The following is a 21,882-nucleotide window of genomic DNA, read 5'->3' on the forward strand; positions in this document are numbered from 1 at the left end:
TTTCAAAGATTTAAATGATGTATCTCTTACCCTGAGACTATACCCCCTGAACTCTCCAGCCTCAGGAACAGCTTGTAATTTCCTTTCGGAATCTTAATATATTTAAATGAAGTTACCTTGTATAAAGTAATCTTTATCTCGCTTTATAAGACTAACTACTTGATCCCAAGAATCCATTTAGAAATGCATGCTACATCAACTCCAAAGATAAGTATTTTTTTGCTCTCTGGGAACAAAGATCAAAGCTGCACCTAGCAGTACTCCAGGTCTGCTCATACCAAAGTCCTATACAATTGTAGCAAGATGTCTTTACTTTTGTAATTTAAATCTCTTACAATATAGGCTAGTAATTTGGCAAAGTGCTTAAGTTACTGGGCTAGTGTCCTGAGAATGGAGATTTTAATTCAAGTGATTTAATTAATCTGCAAACTTGTACCACTCATGTTGTATGTTATAAAAACCTATTTGATTCACCAATGCCTTTACTACTATCCTTGTATTGTCTGGCCTATATAAGACTCTACAGTGGTTATTGACTCTTAACTGCCTTCTTCAAGGGAAATTAAAGATGACAATACATGTTGTCCTTGCCATGTACCATGTACAAAGAGATAGTAAAATAAACTCTTTGCCTTACTGATCGTTTATTGACACTGCATGTTAACTTTCATAAGCCGCTACTAGACGTCTAATGTCTCAAGCTATCTGGTGAAAGCATTTATCTATTCTATTTGATAAGTTAGACTTTTTAAATAGTTGATGAAGAGGCTTATGGAAACGTGTATGATTCAGAAATAATCCCTATAGCCTTTCATTATTAAATTAAACTTTTATTCTGTTTTCTATTAGTGAGCCAACTTGTATCCATGCTAATATATTAACCCCAAAGTCAGTGCTCTTACCTTTTGACTCAGTGCCCAACCAAATGCCTCTTGCTTGAAGCATGGTCTTAAGTTTCTTGTAATTTGAAACTTCCAGAAGGTTCTCTTGTTTTATCAAGTGTCCTACTCTGGGTACTGCAGAGAAATTTGTGAAGTGTGACAGTTTGTGCTGTTTGTGATTTCTTTCAGACATTTCTGCAACTGTAATTCATTTACTGCAGGTTCTGAATGCTTAGGAAAATCTCATTATTTTCCTTCATTAAACAAACCTGGAATTCAATTGTTTAAAAAATCATGGTCAATTTTGTCCCCCTCTTTGAAGGTGGTGCACTCAGCCCTTGTTGTCCTAAATTTAGCTCATTTGGACAACCCTTTCAGCCTTTGAAAACATGGCTGTGTTGTTCAGACAGAGGGAGAAGGGGTGGCCAGCAAGAAATAAAGCCAAAGTGAAGTTCAAATAACTGCAACAGTACAGCTGTCAAATCTTCTTGTGAAACATTGACTGGCTAACTGAATTGCAATATATAGATCTTTTTCAGTCTGGCAAGCTGTACCTATTGGGGTACCACAGGGAACACTGCAGGGTCCCAGTTCACAGGTTTACCACCTTAACTGCATTGTGCATCATTTCTTTCAGGTTGTACTTTTGCAAGAATGCTTCCCTTTGCAATATATCCATTTTGCATTTGGGAGCAACTTCTTTGGGTTTAAGTCACCTCACTGCTTTACCAATATGAGGTTGCTTCATCAGTCCCTGTATATTGTCACCAGGCATTTATTTATGAAGGTGGAAAATCTCTTGTTCTGGAAGTTGGTAAATGGCAAAACAAAATGTCTGGTATTGCACCTATGTAAATGTAATATGGATGGATTTGTATCAAAAGGTGAGCTATTTCAGTGGATTTGACAAGCTGCAGAGTGAACTACTAGCTGTTAATGACACATTGAGTTAGGCATTGTTGGCAAGCCATTTATTCAGTGTGACAATGTGTTCATTTTATTTTACTGAATTGACTTAAGTCTTCAAGTGTTGCACATGCTAATCCTATAGCTGCGGGTTATATTAGTTGCTTTGCTATGGTGAGGTTTTCCTGACTTCGCAGCTTCATAACTTCCTCTCTTTCTTTTTCAATCTTTTTATTAGTTTTCAAATTAATACAGATTAATATATAACATCAATGTTTGTACATGTAATACAGAGAGATCAGGAGAACAATCATGGCCTAGATAATCATGAAGAACAATAAAATATAAAAAAATCTGTAGATCTAATGGTCTCTTAGTAAATGAATATAATATAAAAGAAAGGAAAGAAAAAGATTTATTATATAAATGAAAGAGAAAAAAAAATCCCCAAATCAATAAGAAAAATTATAAACAATATATCAAACCAAACTAAGCTAAACAGAAATATTTTTTTAAAAAAACAAAGAAAAACACTGGACTAAAATTTCTCAGTAGAAACAGAGCAATATTATGTCATCAACTCCGTTCCTCTAAGTTGGAAAGCTGTTGAAAGGGGATCTGTATCATGTGAAAATATTGAATAAATGGACTCCAAATATCTTCAAATTTAAGTGAATGATCAACAGTACCACTCCTAATTTTTTCCAAGTTTAAACATATAGTTTGAGAGAACCATTGAAAAGTAGTAGGGGGTATTGGATCCTTCCATTTAAGCAAAATGGATCGTTTGGCCATTAATGTAACAAAGGCAATCATACAGTTAGCGGAAGCAGATAAATGGCCAGACTCTATCCTTGGTAATCCAAAAATTGCAGTGATAGGGTGAGGTTGTAAATCAATCTTCAATACACTTGAAATAATGTTAAAAATGTTTTTCCAATATTTTTCCAGAAGAGAACAGGACCAAAACATATGTGTCAAAGAAGCCACATTCGATTTACATCTGTCACATATAGGATTTATATGGTGATTAAAAATGAGCTAGCTTACCTTTTGACATATGGGTCCTGTGAACTACCTTAAACTGTATCAAAGAGTGTCTGGCACACATTGAAGATGTATTAACTAAATGAAGAATTTTCTTCCAAGTCTCTGTAGGTAAAGATGTCTGGAGTTCGCTTTCCCATTCATTCTTGATTTTGTCCAGTGATTCTGGGCGTATTTTCATAATTAAATCATAGATTATTGCTATCAAGCTCTTCTGATAAGGATTAAGACCTAACATTTTTTCCGTAATTTCAGTTTTGTAAGGTGTCGGAAATAACTTCTTAAGAACGAAAAGTCAAGGGCCTTCATACTTTGTCACTATTGGCATCAGATCTTAAACTTTGTTGGCATTACCTACACCCAAGTCCATTTGAAACGAGTCTGTAAGTTTGTCCTTGGTTCTTCATGAGCCTGCAAAGCTGTTACTTACTGGACTTCATAAGACACATTGAGGCTGAAGGTGCCACTGGCTTTAGTTCAAAATGTACTTTTTGTATCTATTTTCTTCTCTTTGGTTTGGATTCTGTTATGGGTCTGCTTTCAACAATAAGTCAGATTCAAGTGTTGATTCAGTTGTTGCCATTTCAGTGGTGATTTTAGCAAGTACAGGGTACTAACAAGGCTATTTTCAAAATTTGCTTCTCATCTCTGATACTTCGTGCATTCTCCTTTATGCTTAATTATAATATGGCATAACTTTGTATCTGTTTAGAAAAATAAAACCCAACTTATTTGTGAACTTAGACTAAGTCATTGTTGGGAAACTGAATAGGCTGTAAAGTTTGGTGATTGGGTATGAAAGCAGGATACATCATTGCATGTGTTTTACTTAATACATTTTAAATTCAGTTTCAAGCCTTTTAAGTGGGTAGTCTAGTATAAAAGCAAGTAAAATCCACCAAAAATAATGTCTTGCATATTTCCCTTAGGCATTTGGTATACACCACCACTGTTTGGATCCCTAGGCCTAGGTGTGAAATATAAAATTCAATGAAAGACGTAAGCTGTTGTCTTGAAAGCGAAAGTATGTCTATGTATTTTTCATGTGGGATTGTCTTGTGTAGAATAATATTGCTATTGGTGAGTGCCATTTTTGCCAACAAATATCTCCGTGTGGTTTGCTGATTGTTCTTGCTTTACTTGCAGGTTGTCAAAGCATATGATCGTGTGGAACAGGAGTGTGTAGCAATAAAAATCATAAAGAACAAGAAGGCATTCCTAAATCAGGCACAGATTGAGGTCCGGCTGCTTGAGCTGATGAACAAACATGACACTGAGATGAAATACTATATAGGTAACGATCAACTAATTTATTTTAAACTTAGACATGTATTTACAAGTATTTGGGGGAAAAAAATTCAGTTGAATTTTCTCTAATTCTAATACCAATGATAAATGTTGTCAGTAAAGTATTAAGCATTTGAAACTTTTGTTTTAAATCTGTTGTTCAGTACCATACATTGTGAGGCAAGAACACTTAGAAAGTGGTTGGTCTGGTCATTGTACAACATATACTGAAATGGTTTTTGATGGCTCCAGGTGCAGCTCAGATCTGTGATTTCATTATGTGCCAGAACTTGAGCCTTAATTTGGCAGTTGACTGTATCTCATTAGACTGTGGTGTATGTGTTGGAAAACAATGTTTAGAAACTTCTGATTTTTAAAAAAAAATTGCCATTGTAGTATGAAAATGAAGTATGTTGCAAAAGACCACGTTTTGAATTTTCCTGCATGAGTTTCGAAGGAGTATTCTCTAGTTGCATTACATATTTGAAGAAAACCAGAAATGGGGCTTCATTGAAATTTTCTAGTGTTGGTTCAGTTTCACAGCATGCACTAGGTGTTTTTGGTAGCATGAAATAGGAAATGTTGGAAATATTCAGTAGGTCAGACAGCATCTGTGAAAAGAGAAACAGGGTTGGTGTTCTCTGTCAAAGACCTTTCATTAGAACTGGGAATGTGAGAAAACTAGGAAAGTTGCAGGGAGGCTAAGGGAGGAATGTATAGGATACAGGATAAAGTCAATATTTCTGATAGGCTGAGATCAAAGACTCAAATTTTTACAGAACTGTCTAGTTAATAAATAGGAGCAATTAGAAAGCAAACAGAGGAACATGTGATGCTGTGAAATCCAGGTCGGATATTGTAGAACCTGAAGCCAATCGGAGGTTAGAAATATCCATCACTTCAGGCAATGCCTGTGGGGAGAGGAAAAACAAGTTAACGTTATAGATGGATAACCCAACAGCAAAACTGGCCAGTTCTGATAAAATTAGAAAAAGCAAATGACCTGAAATTGTTGAATTTGATATTGAGCCCTAAAAGATGCCACTTACCTAGTTGAAAAATGAAGTGTTGTTCCTCATTGAAAGAGTTTAGGCCACAGACAGACAAGTCAGAGTAGGAATGGGATAGAGGATTGATGTGACCGGCAACTGAAGCATGAGGTCAGCTCTGTGGATTGAATGGAAATGCTTCACAAAGTGGTCAGCCTGTTTGCATCTGGTTTTGCCAGTGTAGGGGAGACCATGTTACGAGCACCAAATGCAATGCACTGGACTGGAAGGAGTGATGATGTGTTTGATTTCACTTTTAGCAACATGTAATTGATGGGTCGGTCCACACTATGTATTCGTAACTTGAATTTTTTCCAAAGCTATGTTGATGTGTACATTTAAAGGAATATTCTGAAAGATTTTTTTTAAGTTCACTGTGTTTGAACATTATTCAGAAAATATTCATGTGGAACAAGAGTGAGTAATAATAAGGATCATGAAGAATAAAAAGGCATTCTGACAATTTTACTTATGAAGAAACAAAATGTTGTCAAATATAAAATAACTGATCAATATGATAAGTCTGCATCATAGTGTGAGTGGGGTAATGTCTAAATCAAAACATGGAGAAATAGTGAACAAAAAAGCAATGGTAGAAGTATTAGGAAGGTCAGGTAGAATCTCTGGAAAAGGAAGGAATTAATGTTTTACATCAATTTCTGTCAGGAAAATTCTCAATTGTATATTTCAGCAACATTTGTATGGTATCTACAATAGTCATTGATTAGATAATACACCTTGTTTTGGAAAATTTGCACAACTGGTCTGCTTAAATATATTTTATTCCGTTTACAGTTCATCTGAAGCGGCACTTTATGTTTCGAAATCACCTCTGCCTTGTCTTTGAGATGCTATCCTACAACCTGTATGACTTGCTCCGCAACACCAATTTCCGTGGCGTTTCCTTGAACCTTACACGGAAATTTGCACAGCAGATGTGCACCGCTCTGCTCTTTCTTGCTACACCAGAGCTCAGCATTATCCATTGCGACCTAAAACCTGAAAACATATTATTGTGCAATCCCAAAAGGAGCGCTATCAAAATAGTTGACTTTGGAAGCTCTTGTCAGCTTGGACAGAGGGTGTGTACCATTTACATCGTGGCTTTTATGAGTTTTGTTGCTGCTTCAATAAGTTTTCAATATGATACAAACTTCTATTTTAACGCATTGGCCTATACATTGGCTTTGAAAAGTAAATCTTGACTAAATAGTAACCATAGGAAATTGATTTGTTTGGAGTTGAAGATGGGTTTTGAAAAGTTTTGAAGCAGGTGTGCATGATGCCAGATGAGAGCTGGCTTGATCTGCTGGAATTCAGAAGTGGTGAACTGACAGATCTTGAATTAAGTGAGCCAACTGAATGAGAAGAAACTCCAAGCAGTTGGGAGGGCAGTTGAAGCAGCTGAGTCTTTAGGAAACTTGGGTGCATCACTGTTATTGGATAGAAGCTGCTACAGAATACTGTTTCTTAATGTCTTTAAATTATGCTTTTTGCTCGAAATGCAAACTTGAATTCTAATGCTAAACTTTTATCCATTGAAAATGAAAACTAATTAGAAAAGCATATGTAATATTTTTATTTTTCACTGAGAGAATTCCCACATCTGGGTAATCCACAGGCCATCATAAATATTGCTTAAAACTTTAAATACTAAATTTATAGGATAAAGGATCTTTTATTTAGTCTTGTTTAGTTATTTTTTTAAAATGGCATAGATCAGATAATGCAAAAAAAGTTATCACTCATTTCATAGACATACAGCACAGAAACAGGCCCTTCAGCCACTGAGTTAGCACCAACCATCAGCACCCATTTGCACTAAGCCCATTTTATCCTTCCCACATTCCCGTCAACCACTTGATTCCACCTCTCGTCCACACTGTAGGGGCAATTCAGTGGTCAATTAACTTGCTGATCCAGCTTGTTTTTGGGATGTGGGAGGACTTGAAGGAAACCCACTCAGTCATGGAGAATGTGCAAACTATGCACACCAAAGGTTGGCATTTAAGCTGGGTGTCTGGAGCCGTGAGGCAATGCATCTGCTAACTTGCCACTGTGCCACCTTAAATTTTTAACTTTTACAGAATCAAAGCATTTTTCACGCCAGTTTTCCTCAGTTTAACTTGGATATGTTAAAATTTATTCCAGTGACCCAATAAAACAATGCTTAACTTTAAGATCACAATGTAAACATTAAACAAGAAACTGCAGTTTTGATAGAATATTCTTAAATGCAAGACAAAAATGTTGGATTTTTACGCTCTTAATAGTTCCTGTATTAACTGTTGTGTTACTTTTTTGTAGATATACCAATACATTCAGAGTCGTTTTTACCGGTCACCAGAGGTGCTGCTGGGAATGCCCTATGACCTAGCTATTGATATGTGGTCACTAGGTTGCATTCTGGTGGAGATGCACACTGGAGAGCCACTCTTCAGTGGTGCTAATGAGGTAGGAAAATCACTTTAAAGCAAGATTGTATCAAGTAACTAGAACAGATGCTCGCACTCTCAGCATTTGTCTCAGAGTAACACTTTATTGTTTGAGAAAAACCAGATATGCTGTATCAAGTCTATGGAACCTATAAAATATAGTAGGATTTTTTTTGCAAGTGTTGTTCCATTAAGCTGTAGAGGAGCTATTATTTTCTTAATGCTAATAGTATTTCTAAGTTTACTTGATGGCTGAGAGATGTACTGAGCAGAAATGATGAAATAATACCCAAAAAGGAAAAAGATATGTTCAGTGGTAGGCAAAGATGTGGCAAATGGAGCATAATGTGAAAGTGTCCATTTTGTCAAAAGAGGCATTTTATCTGAATGATCAGAGGTTTCAGAGCTCTGAGATGCAGAAGAATCTGGATGTTGTGGTACATGATTCTCAGAAGGCTAGTGTGCAAGTACTACAAGTTAGGAAAACTACCAAGTTATTGCTTATTGTCAGGATAATTGTATACAAAAGTATGGAGCTTGTGCTTCAGTTAGGTAGGCATTGATGCGTACTGTGTTCAGGGTATTGTCCTCCTTATTTAAGGAAGGATATTAATGCATTGGAAGCAGTTCAAAGCAAGTTTGCTAGACTGAAATCTGGAATGGACGGGCTAGACTTGCATCCCAGGAATTTGTTGAGGGCCAGAAGAATGAAAGGGGACTTGATTGAAACAAAAGAACCTGAGGCTTCTTGACAGGGTAGATATGGAGAGCAGGGGTCACTGTTTAAAAGCGAGGGTCACATGTTTATAAAATGAGTTGAATTTTTTTTCTTCGTGAGTTAAGAGTCTTTGGAGCTGCTTCCTCAAAGGGTGTTGGAAACAGTGTCTTTGGGTATTTTTAAGGTGCAGGTAACTGAACACTTTAATAAACAAGGGGTGAAAGTCTACTATGGATACACAGAATTGAGGATACACTCAAATCAGCCATTACCTTAGTAATGGTGGAATAGGCTTAGGGGACTTTGTGTAGAATTCTTTTCACCTTATTTTATTTCAAAGATTATTGAGGGCAGAAACCTTATGATGCGGGAATTTTAGGTAATCACTGCCCATCTACTGAATGCATCTTCAAAAAATGACTTCCCTATTTAAGTAATTTCTTATAGCAATTGAGGCTGAAAGGATAATCATAGCCTACCCTGCCCCCTCCCCAACACTAAAATGTTTTTGTGAAAATAAAACTTGAATTTTTATTTTTCATTCTGTATTAGAACTGATACCGCATGAGAGAACTTGAGAAACTTGTATGATATTGGGCTTTGTATTTCAATAACCGTAATATTGTTGTTATGTGTAAAAAAAAAGACCCATTTTTCTGCTTTGTTTTTGTAGAATTTCAGGTTTTGATAGTTGCTTAACTCTGGCTTAAACTTGGATTTGCTCGGGTATTCATGTGCAAATAAAGTTTTGTGGCCAAGTTCTGTATTCAGTTAAAATTTCATTGTGTCCTCACAATGGTGGCATTTACCTGCATGTTAATTTGTTTGACAAATTATTGACTGAGTAAAGCTAGACAAAACATCAGGTAAAACACAAAAGTGCTAGAAATACTTAGCAAGTCAGACACTATCCGAAGTCACCAGTCTAAGGTCATCAGCCTGAAAAATTAAATCTGTTTCTCCCTCCGCAGATGCAGCCTGACCTGAGTATTTTCTGCTTCTATCTTGGATTTCCAGCTTCTCCAGTCTTTGATTAACTGCGATTTCACTAAAGCCTAATGTTTAGAAATAAAGACAAGGCTTCACGGGTTCATTTAGCACTCACTGATGTGTGCACAGAACATTATCCGCTTTCTACTGAAGATCATAACTTGGCTTGTGTTTACTTCAAGTGAAGACACATTGTCCTAAATAAGTCCACAAAATATAAAACATAGGACTTTTGTTGGAGGCTTATTCAACTGTGATTTTTGGCATAACCATTTCTGTTCTCATCCTCTGTTTAGGTGGATCAGATGAATAAAATCGTAGAAGTTCTAGGAATTCCCCCATCTCACATTTTAGATCAGGCTCCCAAAGCACGGAAATTTTTTGAGAAGTTATCTGATGCCTCGTGGACAGTGAAGAAGACCAAAGATGGCAAGAGGGTGAATATCAAGAGTAACATAAAAAAAATTGGAAACACAGTAAGGACTTGAACTTATTTGAAATATAATTACTAACTACATGTGACAGTTTGGTGGGGTTTTGTATGAATCTTGTATCCTTTAGTGCAGTATCTGAATTGTCAACTTCATGACCTCCATCAGTGACACTCTGAATTACTAAATAGAAGGACCAGTGGATTGACCTGAGTTTAATATTTGCTAGTATTTAGGCTAATTATATTTTCTGACTTCCTTTTGATAGTAAACTTCATGAAGTTTGTTCTTTCATTGCACATTGATGGAGTACAGATTTAAGTGCTTCTTAATTGTTAATGACAAATAAATGTTATTTTAAAATTTAGACAGCATTTAACTCTTGAGCCATAATCACATATTTAACTTGAAAATTAGACCATACGTTATGGATTATAATCCTGATGGAATGATGTGATTTTTGACAGTTGATTAAAATGCATATTTCCATAGGGAAAGTTCAGAGATCTTTTGCATGTTTTGTGCTGCTTTAGCAATGTACCTGTAGGTTCCCAGCCATTTTATAGACCGCTATGTGACACTTATTCATGTGACTGCTGACCTAGTATTTAGTAGATGAGTGATATTCCATGTTACAATTATTGCCATTATTGCTTTAACAAAATGTGTGTTTCTAACACTCCTGTACAGAAATTATCTCTGTTTAAGAGGGGGTAATCTATGCATAAGTGTAAATGAGCAATTAAAGGTAGGAGATTCTAAATTGGATGACTGTTGCAGACTTTTGTTGCTTGCAGCAATCAATTTTGTGTTGTGCCATCCCATATCTCATGAGCAGGAATACCTCTAGCAATCTGCTTAAAATTTCCAAGTGAGACCAATCTTAATACTGTTTAGAAGTGGTCCTAGCTTATAAGAATGTGGTTATAGCTGCAGCATGGAATACACTATTAACTAGTTCTAATTCAACTGTATCTTTACATTTGCTCTATTACTGTGGGGGAGAAAACACACCATGTAATTATGTCTGAAATGAGTACTTCAAAGGAGACGACAGTTGGAAGGAGTTTCTATCACCATATTGTAACAAGGGTGAAGTAATTGTTCCAGATATTATTTTCCATTTGAGGGAGTTTGGTTGCCCCCTTGCTGGCAGCCTGCTAAAAATTACACCGCATTCTCTGTAAACCAGAATGCACTTACTTTCTCATTTCTGATGTTAACAATGAACAGCTCTCAGTATTTATCTTCTGTGGCTGCTTCAGAATCATGAGAATGAAATATCTGGCACTTTTAGTATCATTGAATTCATCTGAAAAGCTATTTTCCCTTAGCTACATAAGAAGAAATGTGTTTATCTTCCCAAACTTGAAACCCCACAGCTAAAGTCTCTTTTAAATTAACATTTATATCATTCACTGTTCTGATGAAAACTCATCAACCTGAAATATTAACTCTTCACAAATGCTGTGTGCTCTGCAGAGTATTTTCAGCACTTAAGTCTTTATTTCAGATTTCTAGCATTCACAATGTTTTACTGTTGTTTCCCTTTGAACTTTTGTTTTGGTTGCATACAGAATAAAAGATTGATAATCAAAGAACCACATCACAGATGTTGGAAAGTAGAAATTTATCCTTATTTAATTGATGGGATTTTTGAAGTAGACCATAATTTTATAACAAAAATGTTAAATGCGGGAAGCACTTAATAGCTCTGGTGGTATCAGTATTGAGAGAAACAGTCTACATTTAGTACCCCTTTGTCAGAATGGGAAAAGTGAGAAGTGCATGTTTCAAGTTGCAGAAAGGAGAGATGGAGAAAAGAGGAGGTATCTGTGATAGGGTGCATAACAAGGTAACAATTACTTTAAAAGTCAGTAGTCGGAGATGGAAAAGTCAAACAACTGAAACAGACATATACTGCTACATCCATGGAAAGAGAAGGGAAGAAAAGGTTACCCTGAAATTGATAAAATCATTAAGTGAAAGATGAGATGCTGTTCCTTGAGCTTGCATTGGGAACAATGTAGCAGGCTGAAGGCAGGTCAGAGTGGGAGTGTGATCAAGAATTAAAGTGACAGCATGCCGAAACCTTGGTCTTGCAGACTGAACAGAAGTGTTTTACAAAGTGGTCACCCAATCTGGAAACTCAATCACCTATTGGGTGATCACCTTGCAAAACACTTCTGTTAGTCTGCACAACCCTGAGCTTTTAGCATCCTGTGCATTGAATGCAATACACCAAGTTGGAAAAAAGTGCTGGGAAGATTGTTTGGGTCCCTGATGGTGGGAAAGGAAGAGAAGAGGTAAATAGAGAGGTATTGTATGGGAAAGTGCTTTAAGAAGGTGAGTAGTTTGTGGGGATGGAAGAGTAGATCAGAGGTAGCGGTCCCTTTGTGATGCTGGGAGGGACGATTGTCTGCAGGTAGAATTGTATAGGAACTGGTGGAAATAGTGGATTTTCTTCCATAGTATGGAAGGTGAGTACAAAAGGAAACACTGTTTTAGTTCTGGCTGTGAGTAGAGGGGTTGACTGCAGAAGTGCAGGAAATAGAGAAGACGCTGTTGAAAGCCATGTCAACTATAGTAGAGGAAAAGCTATGGTTAAGGAAAAGGGAAGACATGTTAACAGCACTGGTGAGGGAAGTCTCCATATCAGACCTCATGACAGAGAGAGAGAGCTACTACTACGAAGGATTGGAGTCCTTCCAGGGAGCATGGTGGGAGGACGTGTAGTGATACCCATGGAGTCAGTGGGCTAATAACAGATGTTAGTGACTAATCTATTCCCTGAGATGGATTTAGAGATGTTAAGGAAGGGAAGGGGTGTCAGCTATGGACCATATAAATGTAAGGGCAGGGTGAAAATCAGCAATAAAGATTGTGAAATTTCCCAGTTTTGTATGAGTTCAGGAAACTACCAATATAGTTATCCATGTAAATAGGTCAAGAGTTGAGGGAAGAGACCTGAATAAGATTGAAATGATGACAATTCCAAACATCAAAGAAATACAACATTAATTTAGCCCATTCAAGTTCTCATAGCTGCATCTTTGACATGATGAAAGTGGGTGAAGTTGTTGAATGTAAGAATCAATTCAGCCAAGCCAAGGAGAAGTGGTGGAAGGAGACTGGTTGGTCGTCCTCAAGGAAGCAGTGAAATCAGTCAGACCATTCTGATATGGTATGGAAATATAGAAGGATTGGGCATCTGCTGTGAAATCAATTGGGACCAGGGAATTGGAAACTGTCAAAACTGGCTAAAGGCATTACAGGTCATGGATATAAATTTGAGGGGGAGAAAGGGTCGAGTCGAGGTAAGAAGCAAGTTTGTGGAATAAGAAGCAGCTAAAATAATGGGTCTCAAGAAGAGTCTTGCTTATGGATCTTGGGAGGTGGCAGAAGTGGGGCTGGAAGAACTGAGCTTGAGGCAATGGAAGGAACATCTCCTGAGAAAATGAGTGACTTTCTGGGAGATAATGGCCTGATTCTTTTTCTGTTTCATTTCCTGTTGATGCTGCATGACCTGCTATGTGTTTCCAGCATTTTCTTTTTACATTTTGGATTTCCAGCATTTGTACTTTTTTGCTCCAGTTCATAATTTTATACCTTTTTGTTCTAAATTTTTCTGTCAATTTATTGCCTTTAAGATATTGGCTCATATTCTGTTTCCAGTATCACCAGCAGTTGAAGGTATAAACTTGGTCCAATGTAATGAGCTTGAATTTTTTTTAAAAAAAACAATCAGATAGGGAATATGTAACCTTTGCTCGTCACTGCCCTGCCAAAAGCATGACACATCTGGAATCCGCCTCACGATTTGCATGTAGAAATAAATGCATTGTCGCTTGCTGCAGGAAAGTTGCCTGCACTGTCCTTAATTATTAGGGTTAATTCTGATTGAATTGCTAATGTCTTACTGGGACCTTTAAAATTCAGTTTACAATGATTTTATAAGCATGTATGATAAATTTTCTGGCTCAGTACAGTCTCAGTTACTGAAGTAGAATTAATCATAATTAATATTTCTTAGGAATATAAGCCACCTGGAACCCGAAAACTTCACAGTATTCTTGGAGTAGAGACTGGTGGTCCTGGTGGACGTCGAGCTGGGGAGTCGGGTCATACTGTAGCAGATTACCTGAAGTTTAAGGATCTGATTTTGAGAATGCTGGACTATGACCCTAAGACGCGGATAGCCCCTTATTATGCACTGCAGCACAGCTTTTTCAAAAAGACAGCAGATGAAGGGACAAACACAAGTAATAGTGTTTCAACAAGTCCAGCCATGGAACAGTCGCAGTCTACAGGCACCTCTTCTAGCACATCCTCAAGTTCAGGTACACACTTACAGAATGTATGATAGATTGTAAATTGTTGCAATACTTCCTTCACACCCCATTATACTAATTGCATCAAGAGACAATTGTTATTGGGGTCAGTTGTTATTTCCTTAAAGTAAGGGCTAGAAGATTTGGCAAATTAAATATTTGTCATTTTTGGAATTCCCCTGAGGGGATCAGATGGAAAATGTAGATTGTTTAGAAGAATGCTCCTATGACAATACAATATGATAATTCTATGACAAGAATTCATAATTGGATGAATTCTTTATTTAATTGGACAGTGTGCATTATGCTTATCGGTGATCAGGTCACATACAATTCCTGGAATTATCTTCTGAGTAAAATTACCAGGTTAAAGCAAATTCTGATAAATTTTGAATATATTGCAAAAACTTGTTTTATGCCATTAGATTTTGACTGAGAGGGAAACTTTTATGTTTGCGTTGCATTTTACCCTGTTCAAAAAAAAATCAGAAGGCTGCCAATATCTGTTATTACAATTTTGTAAAGTTGTTTAACAGTTTACCTGGGACAATAAAGACAAACACCACTTGGAGAGATGTGAAATGCAGAATTAAGCTCCAAACCCCAGCAACATTATATTTGATGATGATGCCACAGTTAGATTGCATACGTATACGTTTATTGCAATTTCTTTCCCAGGTGATAGTAAAAATTATGTCTTATTTAACAGAGAGAAGCGAATGGTCAACCAGAAGTTTCAAAAGCATTCCCAAACAGCAGATTTTCATGTTTGTTCAGGCAGCATCATGATTTTTTTTTACAATGTTCTCCCCCACCCCGCAAAGGGCAAAAACAAATGCTTTTCTATCTTCTTCAATTACATGGTTCTCAGATTATTAAAGTGACCATTGTTGTTTTGAGGTTGAACACAAGTATATTTCAAAGATTTGGCAGGAATTGCATGTAAATATATCTGAATGTATTTCTTTTCCAACAAGTTTAAAAAAAAATCCTCAGTATTTTCATTAAATTTGAAATTCCAGTATTTCATCTTTAATTCCCACCTGACACTAGCACACCACGCCCACATGATGAGAAACAAAAAATCTTTGAAGTGAATGCATATTGATCAAGGTGTGCTGTTTAGTTTGAAATTCCTATTATTTAGGATTAAATAGATATACAGCTAAATTTATCAGTTTTGATCCTTTGTTTTCTGGGCACCAATTTTCTTATTAGCAGGGAAAATTGTATTCATGTCTGGATCTTGCTGGCTAATGCATTTGGAATTGCCATCATTTAGCCATTTAAATAGCAGTAAATCTGGGATTATGGTTGGATTTTCTGAAGTCCTGGACTTGCCGACAGATTGAAATGCTGAATTGGTCAATTTCCTCTGCTAGACTCAGGGTTTGTAGGACTAAGCGTTATGAATCACTAAAGAAGATAAGTTGATATTTTAAATTTAATATAGTTGAATAATTTTCATTATCTGTGGGTTTTAATTAACTTGTTAAATTTTTAAATTATTTCTATCTTTTTAAAGAAAAATCACAAATAGCTTTTATAGCTGGAAATGCTGGGGCTGTAGGTTGCTGACTGTCGAAGCTACTTGGGGTTGAGTCAGCGGCCCATGCCTCACCAGAGACTCTGTCACCATCTAGACTGCACTGCTGAAGTCTGGGATGCTTTGGTTCAGCAAGATAGGCTCCCTGCTTTTGGCAATTCTGGCTAGGGAGCAGTTAATCAAAATCTGGTCCAGTAAATCTTTAACGTTAGACCACCGTGCCACACTATTTTGAACAGTTTAACTTCCACTTCAACTTGCATTCTTCTTTCAGCCTTTATATATTGTTTTTAAGGATGGGCATATACACTTGAACCTATTCCAAAGCAGTGGCACATGTTATGGGGATAATTAGCAAACTGGGCATCATTCTTGAGGTTAATGACACTAAGTCATTTCTTGTATCACTGTTTTGTATTCATTGCAGTGCATTTTCCTATGTTTAATAGGTAAGCACATGAAGTGCTAAAACAATGCCCCTACTTGTTGACTATCTTGTCTAGTACCACACTTAAATGAGTTATAGTTTTGAAACCATATTACTGGTATTTTAATGGGAAGCTTGTGTTTTGATTGATGTTACAGTGTACTTAAATGGTATGAATGTAGTTTCAGTCAGTTGACGTGATACCAGTACAATGGCATGATTGTTTCCATTTTGATCACTTTTCCTTGCCTCTACCTAAGCCCTTCCCACCACCATCCTACCCAGATCACACACCACGCAAGACATATTTTGTATGATATGTTTTGTATGAAGCATATACTAATGCTCATCTTTAACAGGTGGTTCTTCTGGGACAAGTAATAGTGGAAGGGCAAGGTCAGACCCAACGCATCAGCACCGACACAGTGGTGGGCATTTCAGCGGAGCTGTCCAGGCCATGGACTGCGAGACACACAGCCCACAGGTGAGCTCTGTGCTTGAAAAATGTTTCCTTCACATCCCTGTGGCTGCAGATTTGAGTCCAGTGAAATCTGACATTCATTTCTGCCAGCTGCACATGTGATTTCGTTTGGGCAGTTCTATCAGTTGCTTGATGAGAATTCTCCAGACAAGGAACATGATATATCTCAGTTGAGAAATAGAACTGGCACCTTTACGACATAGTAAATGTGCTTCCCATCATCTGGTTTATGGTGGCTTTGGTAAATATAGTCATGCAAAAACTCGCAGCCATGCTCCTGAGCTGAAGGAGACTTTGTAGAGGCAAGTCTGAAAGTGAGAAGGGTTACCAGATAATGGAGCAGTTTGGGGATATTGTCTGCTGCCTCAAGCTTTTTTTTTAGAAAAATATTATCCAATTCTTTTGATTATGTTGAACTTCAAACATTTCATTTTTGATTTATTCATGGATATTGAAATATTAGTTTGCGCATTCAGACCTAATTTACACAATGTATTATCCTACGTTCTCCTGGACTATTCTCTGATCCATCACTAACAAAATACTGATTTTTATTTTGCTATTTGCAGTAACCAGTGCATGTATGTATTTTGTAGCTGATAAGACACACTTTCTTCAGAAGTTGATATTGCCAGTGCATCTTTTGTTTTTACAATTTTACAGGTATGGAGTATTAGCATTGAAATGCCAATTTATTGGAGTCTAATTTACACGTGCCTTCTGTTACTTTAGTTAATAAAGCATCAATGGAACCATAGATAATCACTTCTTGTTCTAAAATAAAATCTGTCCTTCTGTTTCAAAGTCAGTTTAATTTTGATATAATGAACTTTTTTTTTCCCCCACTGTGCATTCTCAAAATGTAGGTTCGACAGCAGTATCCTGTGGCGTTGGGATGGACGCCTGGTGATGCCACTTCGCAAGTCACGGTTGAAACTCATCCAGTTCAAGAGACAACGTTCCACATTGTCCCTCAACAACAGAGTGCATTACACCACCACCACTCTAACAGTTCTCATCACCACCTCCACCACCATCATCACCATCACCATGGACAGACCATGAGTACCCGGAACAGGCCTCGAGCTTATAACTCCCCAACAAATGGCGCTGCTGCCCAGGACTCAATGGAAGTGGGACATAGCCACCACTCCATGACGTCCTTGTCTTCCTCAAATTCCTCTTCGTCCACTTCCTCTTCATCTGTTTCTGGCTCTCAAGCCTATCACAACCGGCCTGTTGTTGCCAATACTTTGGACTTTGCTCAAAATGGCACTGTGGACGTTAATTTGGGTACATTTGCCAATCCCCGTCAAGAGACGGGAGTGTCTGGCCCACAAGTGTACCAATTCTCAGCAACAGCAGGTCCTGCCCATTACATGACAGAAGGGCATTTGTCAACGCGGCAAGGAATGGATAGAGAGGAGTCTCCAATGGTAGGTGTTTGTGTTCAGCAGAGTCCTGTCGCGAGCTCGTGACTACACTGAGATGGGGTTTGTTTTTGTGTGTCTTCAAGGTGGGGGTTTTAACAAAGTGCATTGAGAACAGTGCTGCTTTGGAACAAAGGAAACAGGATTGGTAGGTCAAGAGCGCAGAGCTGATTATATTTTTAAATTGAAAAGGAATTTGCTAATGGACTGTGGAGTCAAAGTGCTTAAGACTGGATTCATGCCCAGAAATCACCTTACACTTCATGTTATGGGTCACCCAGAGCTGTAGCTTCATCTTAAGCTACAATTCTCTTACACAGCATCCCGCCACCTGAGTTAGCACAACTTGGCATGGGTGAAGTAGCAGCATTAGTTTAAAAACCACCTGAGAAAAAAGAAATGGAACTGCAGATTGTTTTTTTTATATGAACAATCAACACTCTTCTGTCTTTTCTGACCTACTTTGTGTCAGATTTATAAAACAGAGTCCCTGGAATATCCTAACATGGTCCTGTGATGTGCTGCAACAGAGGAGGGCTTGATAAATTGGAGTTTGCTGCCATCAGAGCAGTACATGAACTGAAAGGACACTGTAAATGGAATTTCAAAAGCACATCTGGCATGCTGAGTGATGGTTAGTAAAATATCCTTGTTCTAATCATACTGAAGCTTTGAGTGGAGATTTCTTTGGGCCCTCATCGGTTAAATCATTCAAAGGCTTTTAATAGCGATTGAACATTCATTTTGGTCCAATCATTAAGATGCAGTGAGTGGCAATCATCTGGTCATTCTTGGCCTATTGCTTACATTTTTCTGAGTGGCAGTTGGATATCCTGGGCCTTTCGATTTTGGACTTTGACTGAAAAATCGTTTTAAGAGGCTGGGCATCATTTAACATGCCATTGTGCAGAGGTCATTGAACTTTCAGATAGTCCTTATTTTTAAAAACCAAGCATGGGTAATTAATGAGGCCTTTGTTGGAGAAAACAATATGACCCTATTGCACCTTTTCTCTCTTCTGGTAACATTCCCCTGTGCCCCTTATCCCACCCCTGCATCGCCACCAGTTGCAGGAATTGAAGAGGTCATGTGTGCCATATAGATCCTCTGTTATATGGCACGAAAATAGCAATCTCAGTTTTCTGGAATATTAACTCCTTTCTTTTCTTTCTCCTACCCCAACCTGAATTTTGTTTCTGGCTTTTCCTTCAGCACGTGATTTCCCCACTATTACTTTGCGCAAAGACAACTCCTGTTCATTATGAACACTTTTAAAATGCAGAATTTTATGTGACTGCTCTCGCCTCACGATTATGCTGTGAATTTTACAAGAATTTATTTTCCTTTTTTTTTGATAATTTATTGTACCAAAGCTGTTTTTATAGCACATAGATGTCTGTAACCAATAATGTAGCAGTTCTGCACTTTTGACAAGGTATATTTAGATCATTTTTCTTTTTAAATGTTAATTATAATTATGGCTATACCTAATGCTTAACAAAACTGGAACTGATGTTAGCTTTATGCAGTCCTTTCATAGCCTAAATATGTTGTAGTTTCATTTTACCCCAAAAGGGATTCCTTTGATATCTGAAGAATAGTTTCTCATTTTATGCAAGTCCAGTCATTAGTTGTTTGTTTGGCAGGCCTTGGGACCTCAAGTGTTCATTGATGCAGACCAGTTAATTAGATGAGGTCTTGTGTGCGTAAGTAGGTGGGAAGGACCAACTATTCACAATGCAGTTTTGTGCTAATATCCATACATTTTAATGGACCACTCTGTATACTGCGCATGCTACATAAGAGACCCATCTGTAAAATGTTTAGATGGTATAATCTCACTTGAGCCAAAATAAGCCATTTTTTTTATCTTAAAGGGCACAAACTTTGGGCAGCAATTGCAGTATGACATCTACAATTGTATAATATCTGCAATCTCTTCATAAAACTCGAAGACAATATGCCATTAAAAAGGCTAGCCTAACTTTTTTTAATTGTACATAAACACCAATATAACGCCTGCAGCCATATTTTACTGACAGATTGGTTAATGGCCTCTGCAACTGGTCCTTGAAAACTAATAATTTTCCTGTTGGTCTGTAATCTCAAATAGATTTCTGTAATTAATGGATCAATGGCCATACTCTGATCCAAGTGGATCAGTGCTCAGAATAGGAAAAGCAGTCCACTTTCGGACTGCAGAGTTATTGGCAGTCTAAATAATTTAAATCCATTTTCACTGTGTGTAATAGCTGACCTGTGCCCAGGGATTGTTGTTCTGAGCAATCCAGTCCAATATTTAGTAGCTTTGACTTCGGTGTCAACTGGCCACTGGGTGTAGATGTTTCTTTACAGACTGGACAATTCTACAAGATACGATTTCACTCAAATCAACTGTTGCGGTACAAATATTCTAAAACAAGAATGGAATGAGCATCTATCTGATGCAGTACAACTCTTATCCACTCACTGCTGTGACTGAAGATCTGTCTTTTGAATATTGGGAAATGGATTCCAATGTGATGGGACATTGGAATAAGAGCCCTGCCGAGGGCGGAATTCAATTTTTGAGGGAATCTTGATTGCTAATGTTTATGCTGGCCCGGTGAGGTGCATGAATCTCCATTGCCACAAGTCCGGAGATCAAAACCTTGCAAATTTGAACACCAAGGCTACAGAAGTACAGCATACTGTGTTACGATGCAGTGTATTGGATCTTAAAGTTAGGATCTTAGATGCTAAATAGCAGTGATTGATATTGACTCACTCTTCACCTAAGTTAGGAGTATTTAATGCTGTATCATCAGCTGTCAAACTAATAAATGCCAAATACAAATAGATATGATGTGAGATCAGTTTCAAACTCAAAACTAGTCAGATTTGTATCCAAATCATAACGGTTAACATCTGTATTAAAACCTGTCACAATATGCACACTTTTTTTCCTTGCGTGCGTGTTTCATGCCTTGTGTTTGCGTGTCTCATTTTTGTCTTGGCATTGCCTTGTTCTAGGCACTCTCATTTCAGAATGCGCTCTTGCTCATGTTTCTCCTTTTCTCTCCTGTCTCGCCTAAATTAACAGTCCAGTTTTGTTTGCTTGACTACACAGTTTGGTTACAGGACTTCTGACTGTGCATTGTATACATAAACAGCATGGAATAAGGTTAAGTACCTGTGTCCAGAGATTGTAAGACCTAGTCAAGACTTGCTGTGTATATTGTAATATGTTAAATGACAAAAGACAAGCCCTTTGTATTATAGTCATGCAGTCTTATGTATGATAAATTGAACAATTGGTCCTCATTCTTTCTTTTTGTGTGTGTGATTATTTCTAGGTTTCAAAAACTGAGTTTTGCATCTGATTCAAACATTATCCTATCTCAAAAATAGTACAGTATCATCTGTTAGTCATTGGGATGACATTTTCTCATAAGACCTGAAACGATACTTAAAACACATCAGTGGCATACACTTCCTTGCTTTTACTCAAATTTTCTGCCATCTGGCATTTCATGGGTTAAATGTCATTTGTTCTTATTATTTGTAGTTATTACTGGTTTATGGATTGAACTCTTGTTTCTTTCCTCCACCTACTGTTTGACAGAAATAATAGCAGTCAATATTTAAAAAAAACCCTGCATTTAGCTTTATATTTCCTGGTACTCAATACAATGTCTGGTAAACGAAATAGTTTTACTTTTGGGGTGAAGATATGGGGATAGAACAAGTTGAAAGTGTAATTTATTTTCTCCATCTTTGATTGAGAATGGTATATTGAAAATTGATATAAACAAGTGCTGTACCAAAGGAAAATATTGCAGACGCTGAAGTACCCGCCATTCAACAACATCTGCGGGGAGAGAGGGGAGTAAATTTCAGAAGGACGACCTTTAACAATGAGAGGCTGTGACCTGCTTAATTTA

General features: G+C 37.3%; 1 protein-coding gene across 5 annotated transcripts in view; it reads left to right on the forward strand.

Annotated features, from left to right (window-relative positions):
• The window catches only part of dyrk1aa (dual-specificity tyrosine-(Y)-phosphorylation regulated kinase 1A, a), a 116,143-nt gene extending 94,881 nt beyond the window's left edge, over positions 1-21,262 (forward strand). For 3 of the 5 annotated variants that reach the window (XM_052014233.1, XM_052014234.1, XM_052014235.1), the window contains exons 6-12: positions 3,981-4,128; positions 5,966-6,252; positions 7,478-7,624; positions 9,610-9,789; positions 13,778-14,084; positions 16,408-16,532; positions 17,396-21,262. In XM_052014233.1, the coding sequence (XP_051870193.1) occupies positions 3,981-4,128; positions 5,966-6,252; positions 7,478-7,624; positions 9,610-9,789; positions 13,778-14,084; positions 16,408-16,532; positions 17,396-18,007 (1,806 nt within the window). In that variant the 3' untranslated portion in view covers positions 18,008-21,262. The remainder of the gene's footprint in view (positions 1-3,980; positions 4,129-5,965; positions 6,253-7,477; positions 7,625-9,609; positions 9,790-13,777; positions 14,085-16,407; positions 16,533-17,395) is intronic. The other 2 variants (XM_052014236.1, XM_052014238.1) reach the window with 2 other exon arrangements.
• The last annotated feature ends 620 nt before the right edge of the window (positions 21,263-21,882 follow it).

The sequence above is a fragment of the Pristis pectinata genome, chromosome 4, assembly GCF_009764475.1.
Source record: "Pristis pectinata isolate sPriPec2 chromosome 4, sPriPec2.1.pri, whole genome shotgun sequence".
NCBI lineage: Eukaryota > Metazoa > Chordata > Chondrichthyes > Rhinopristiformes > Pristidae > Pristis > Pristis pectinata.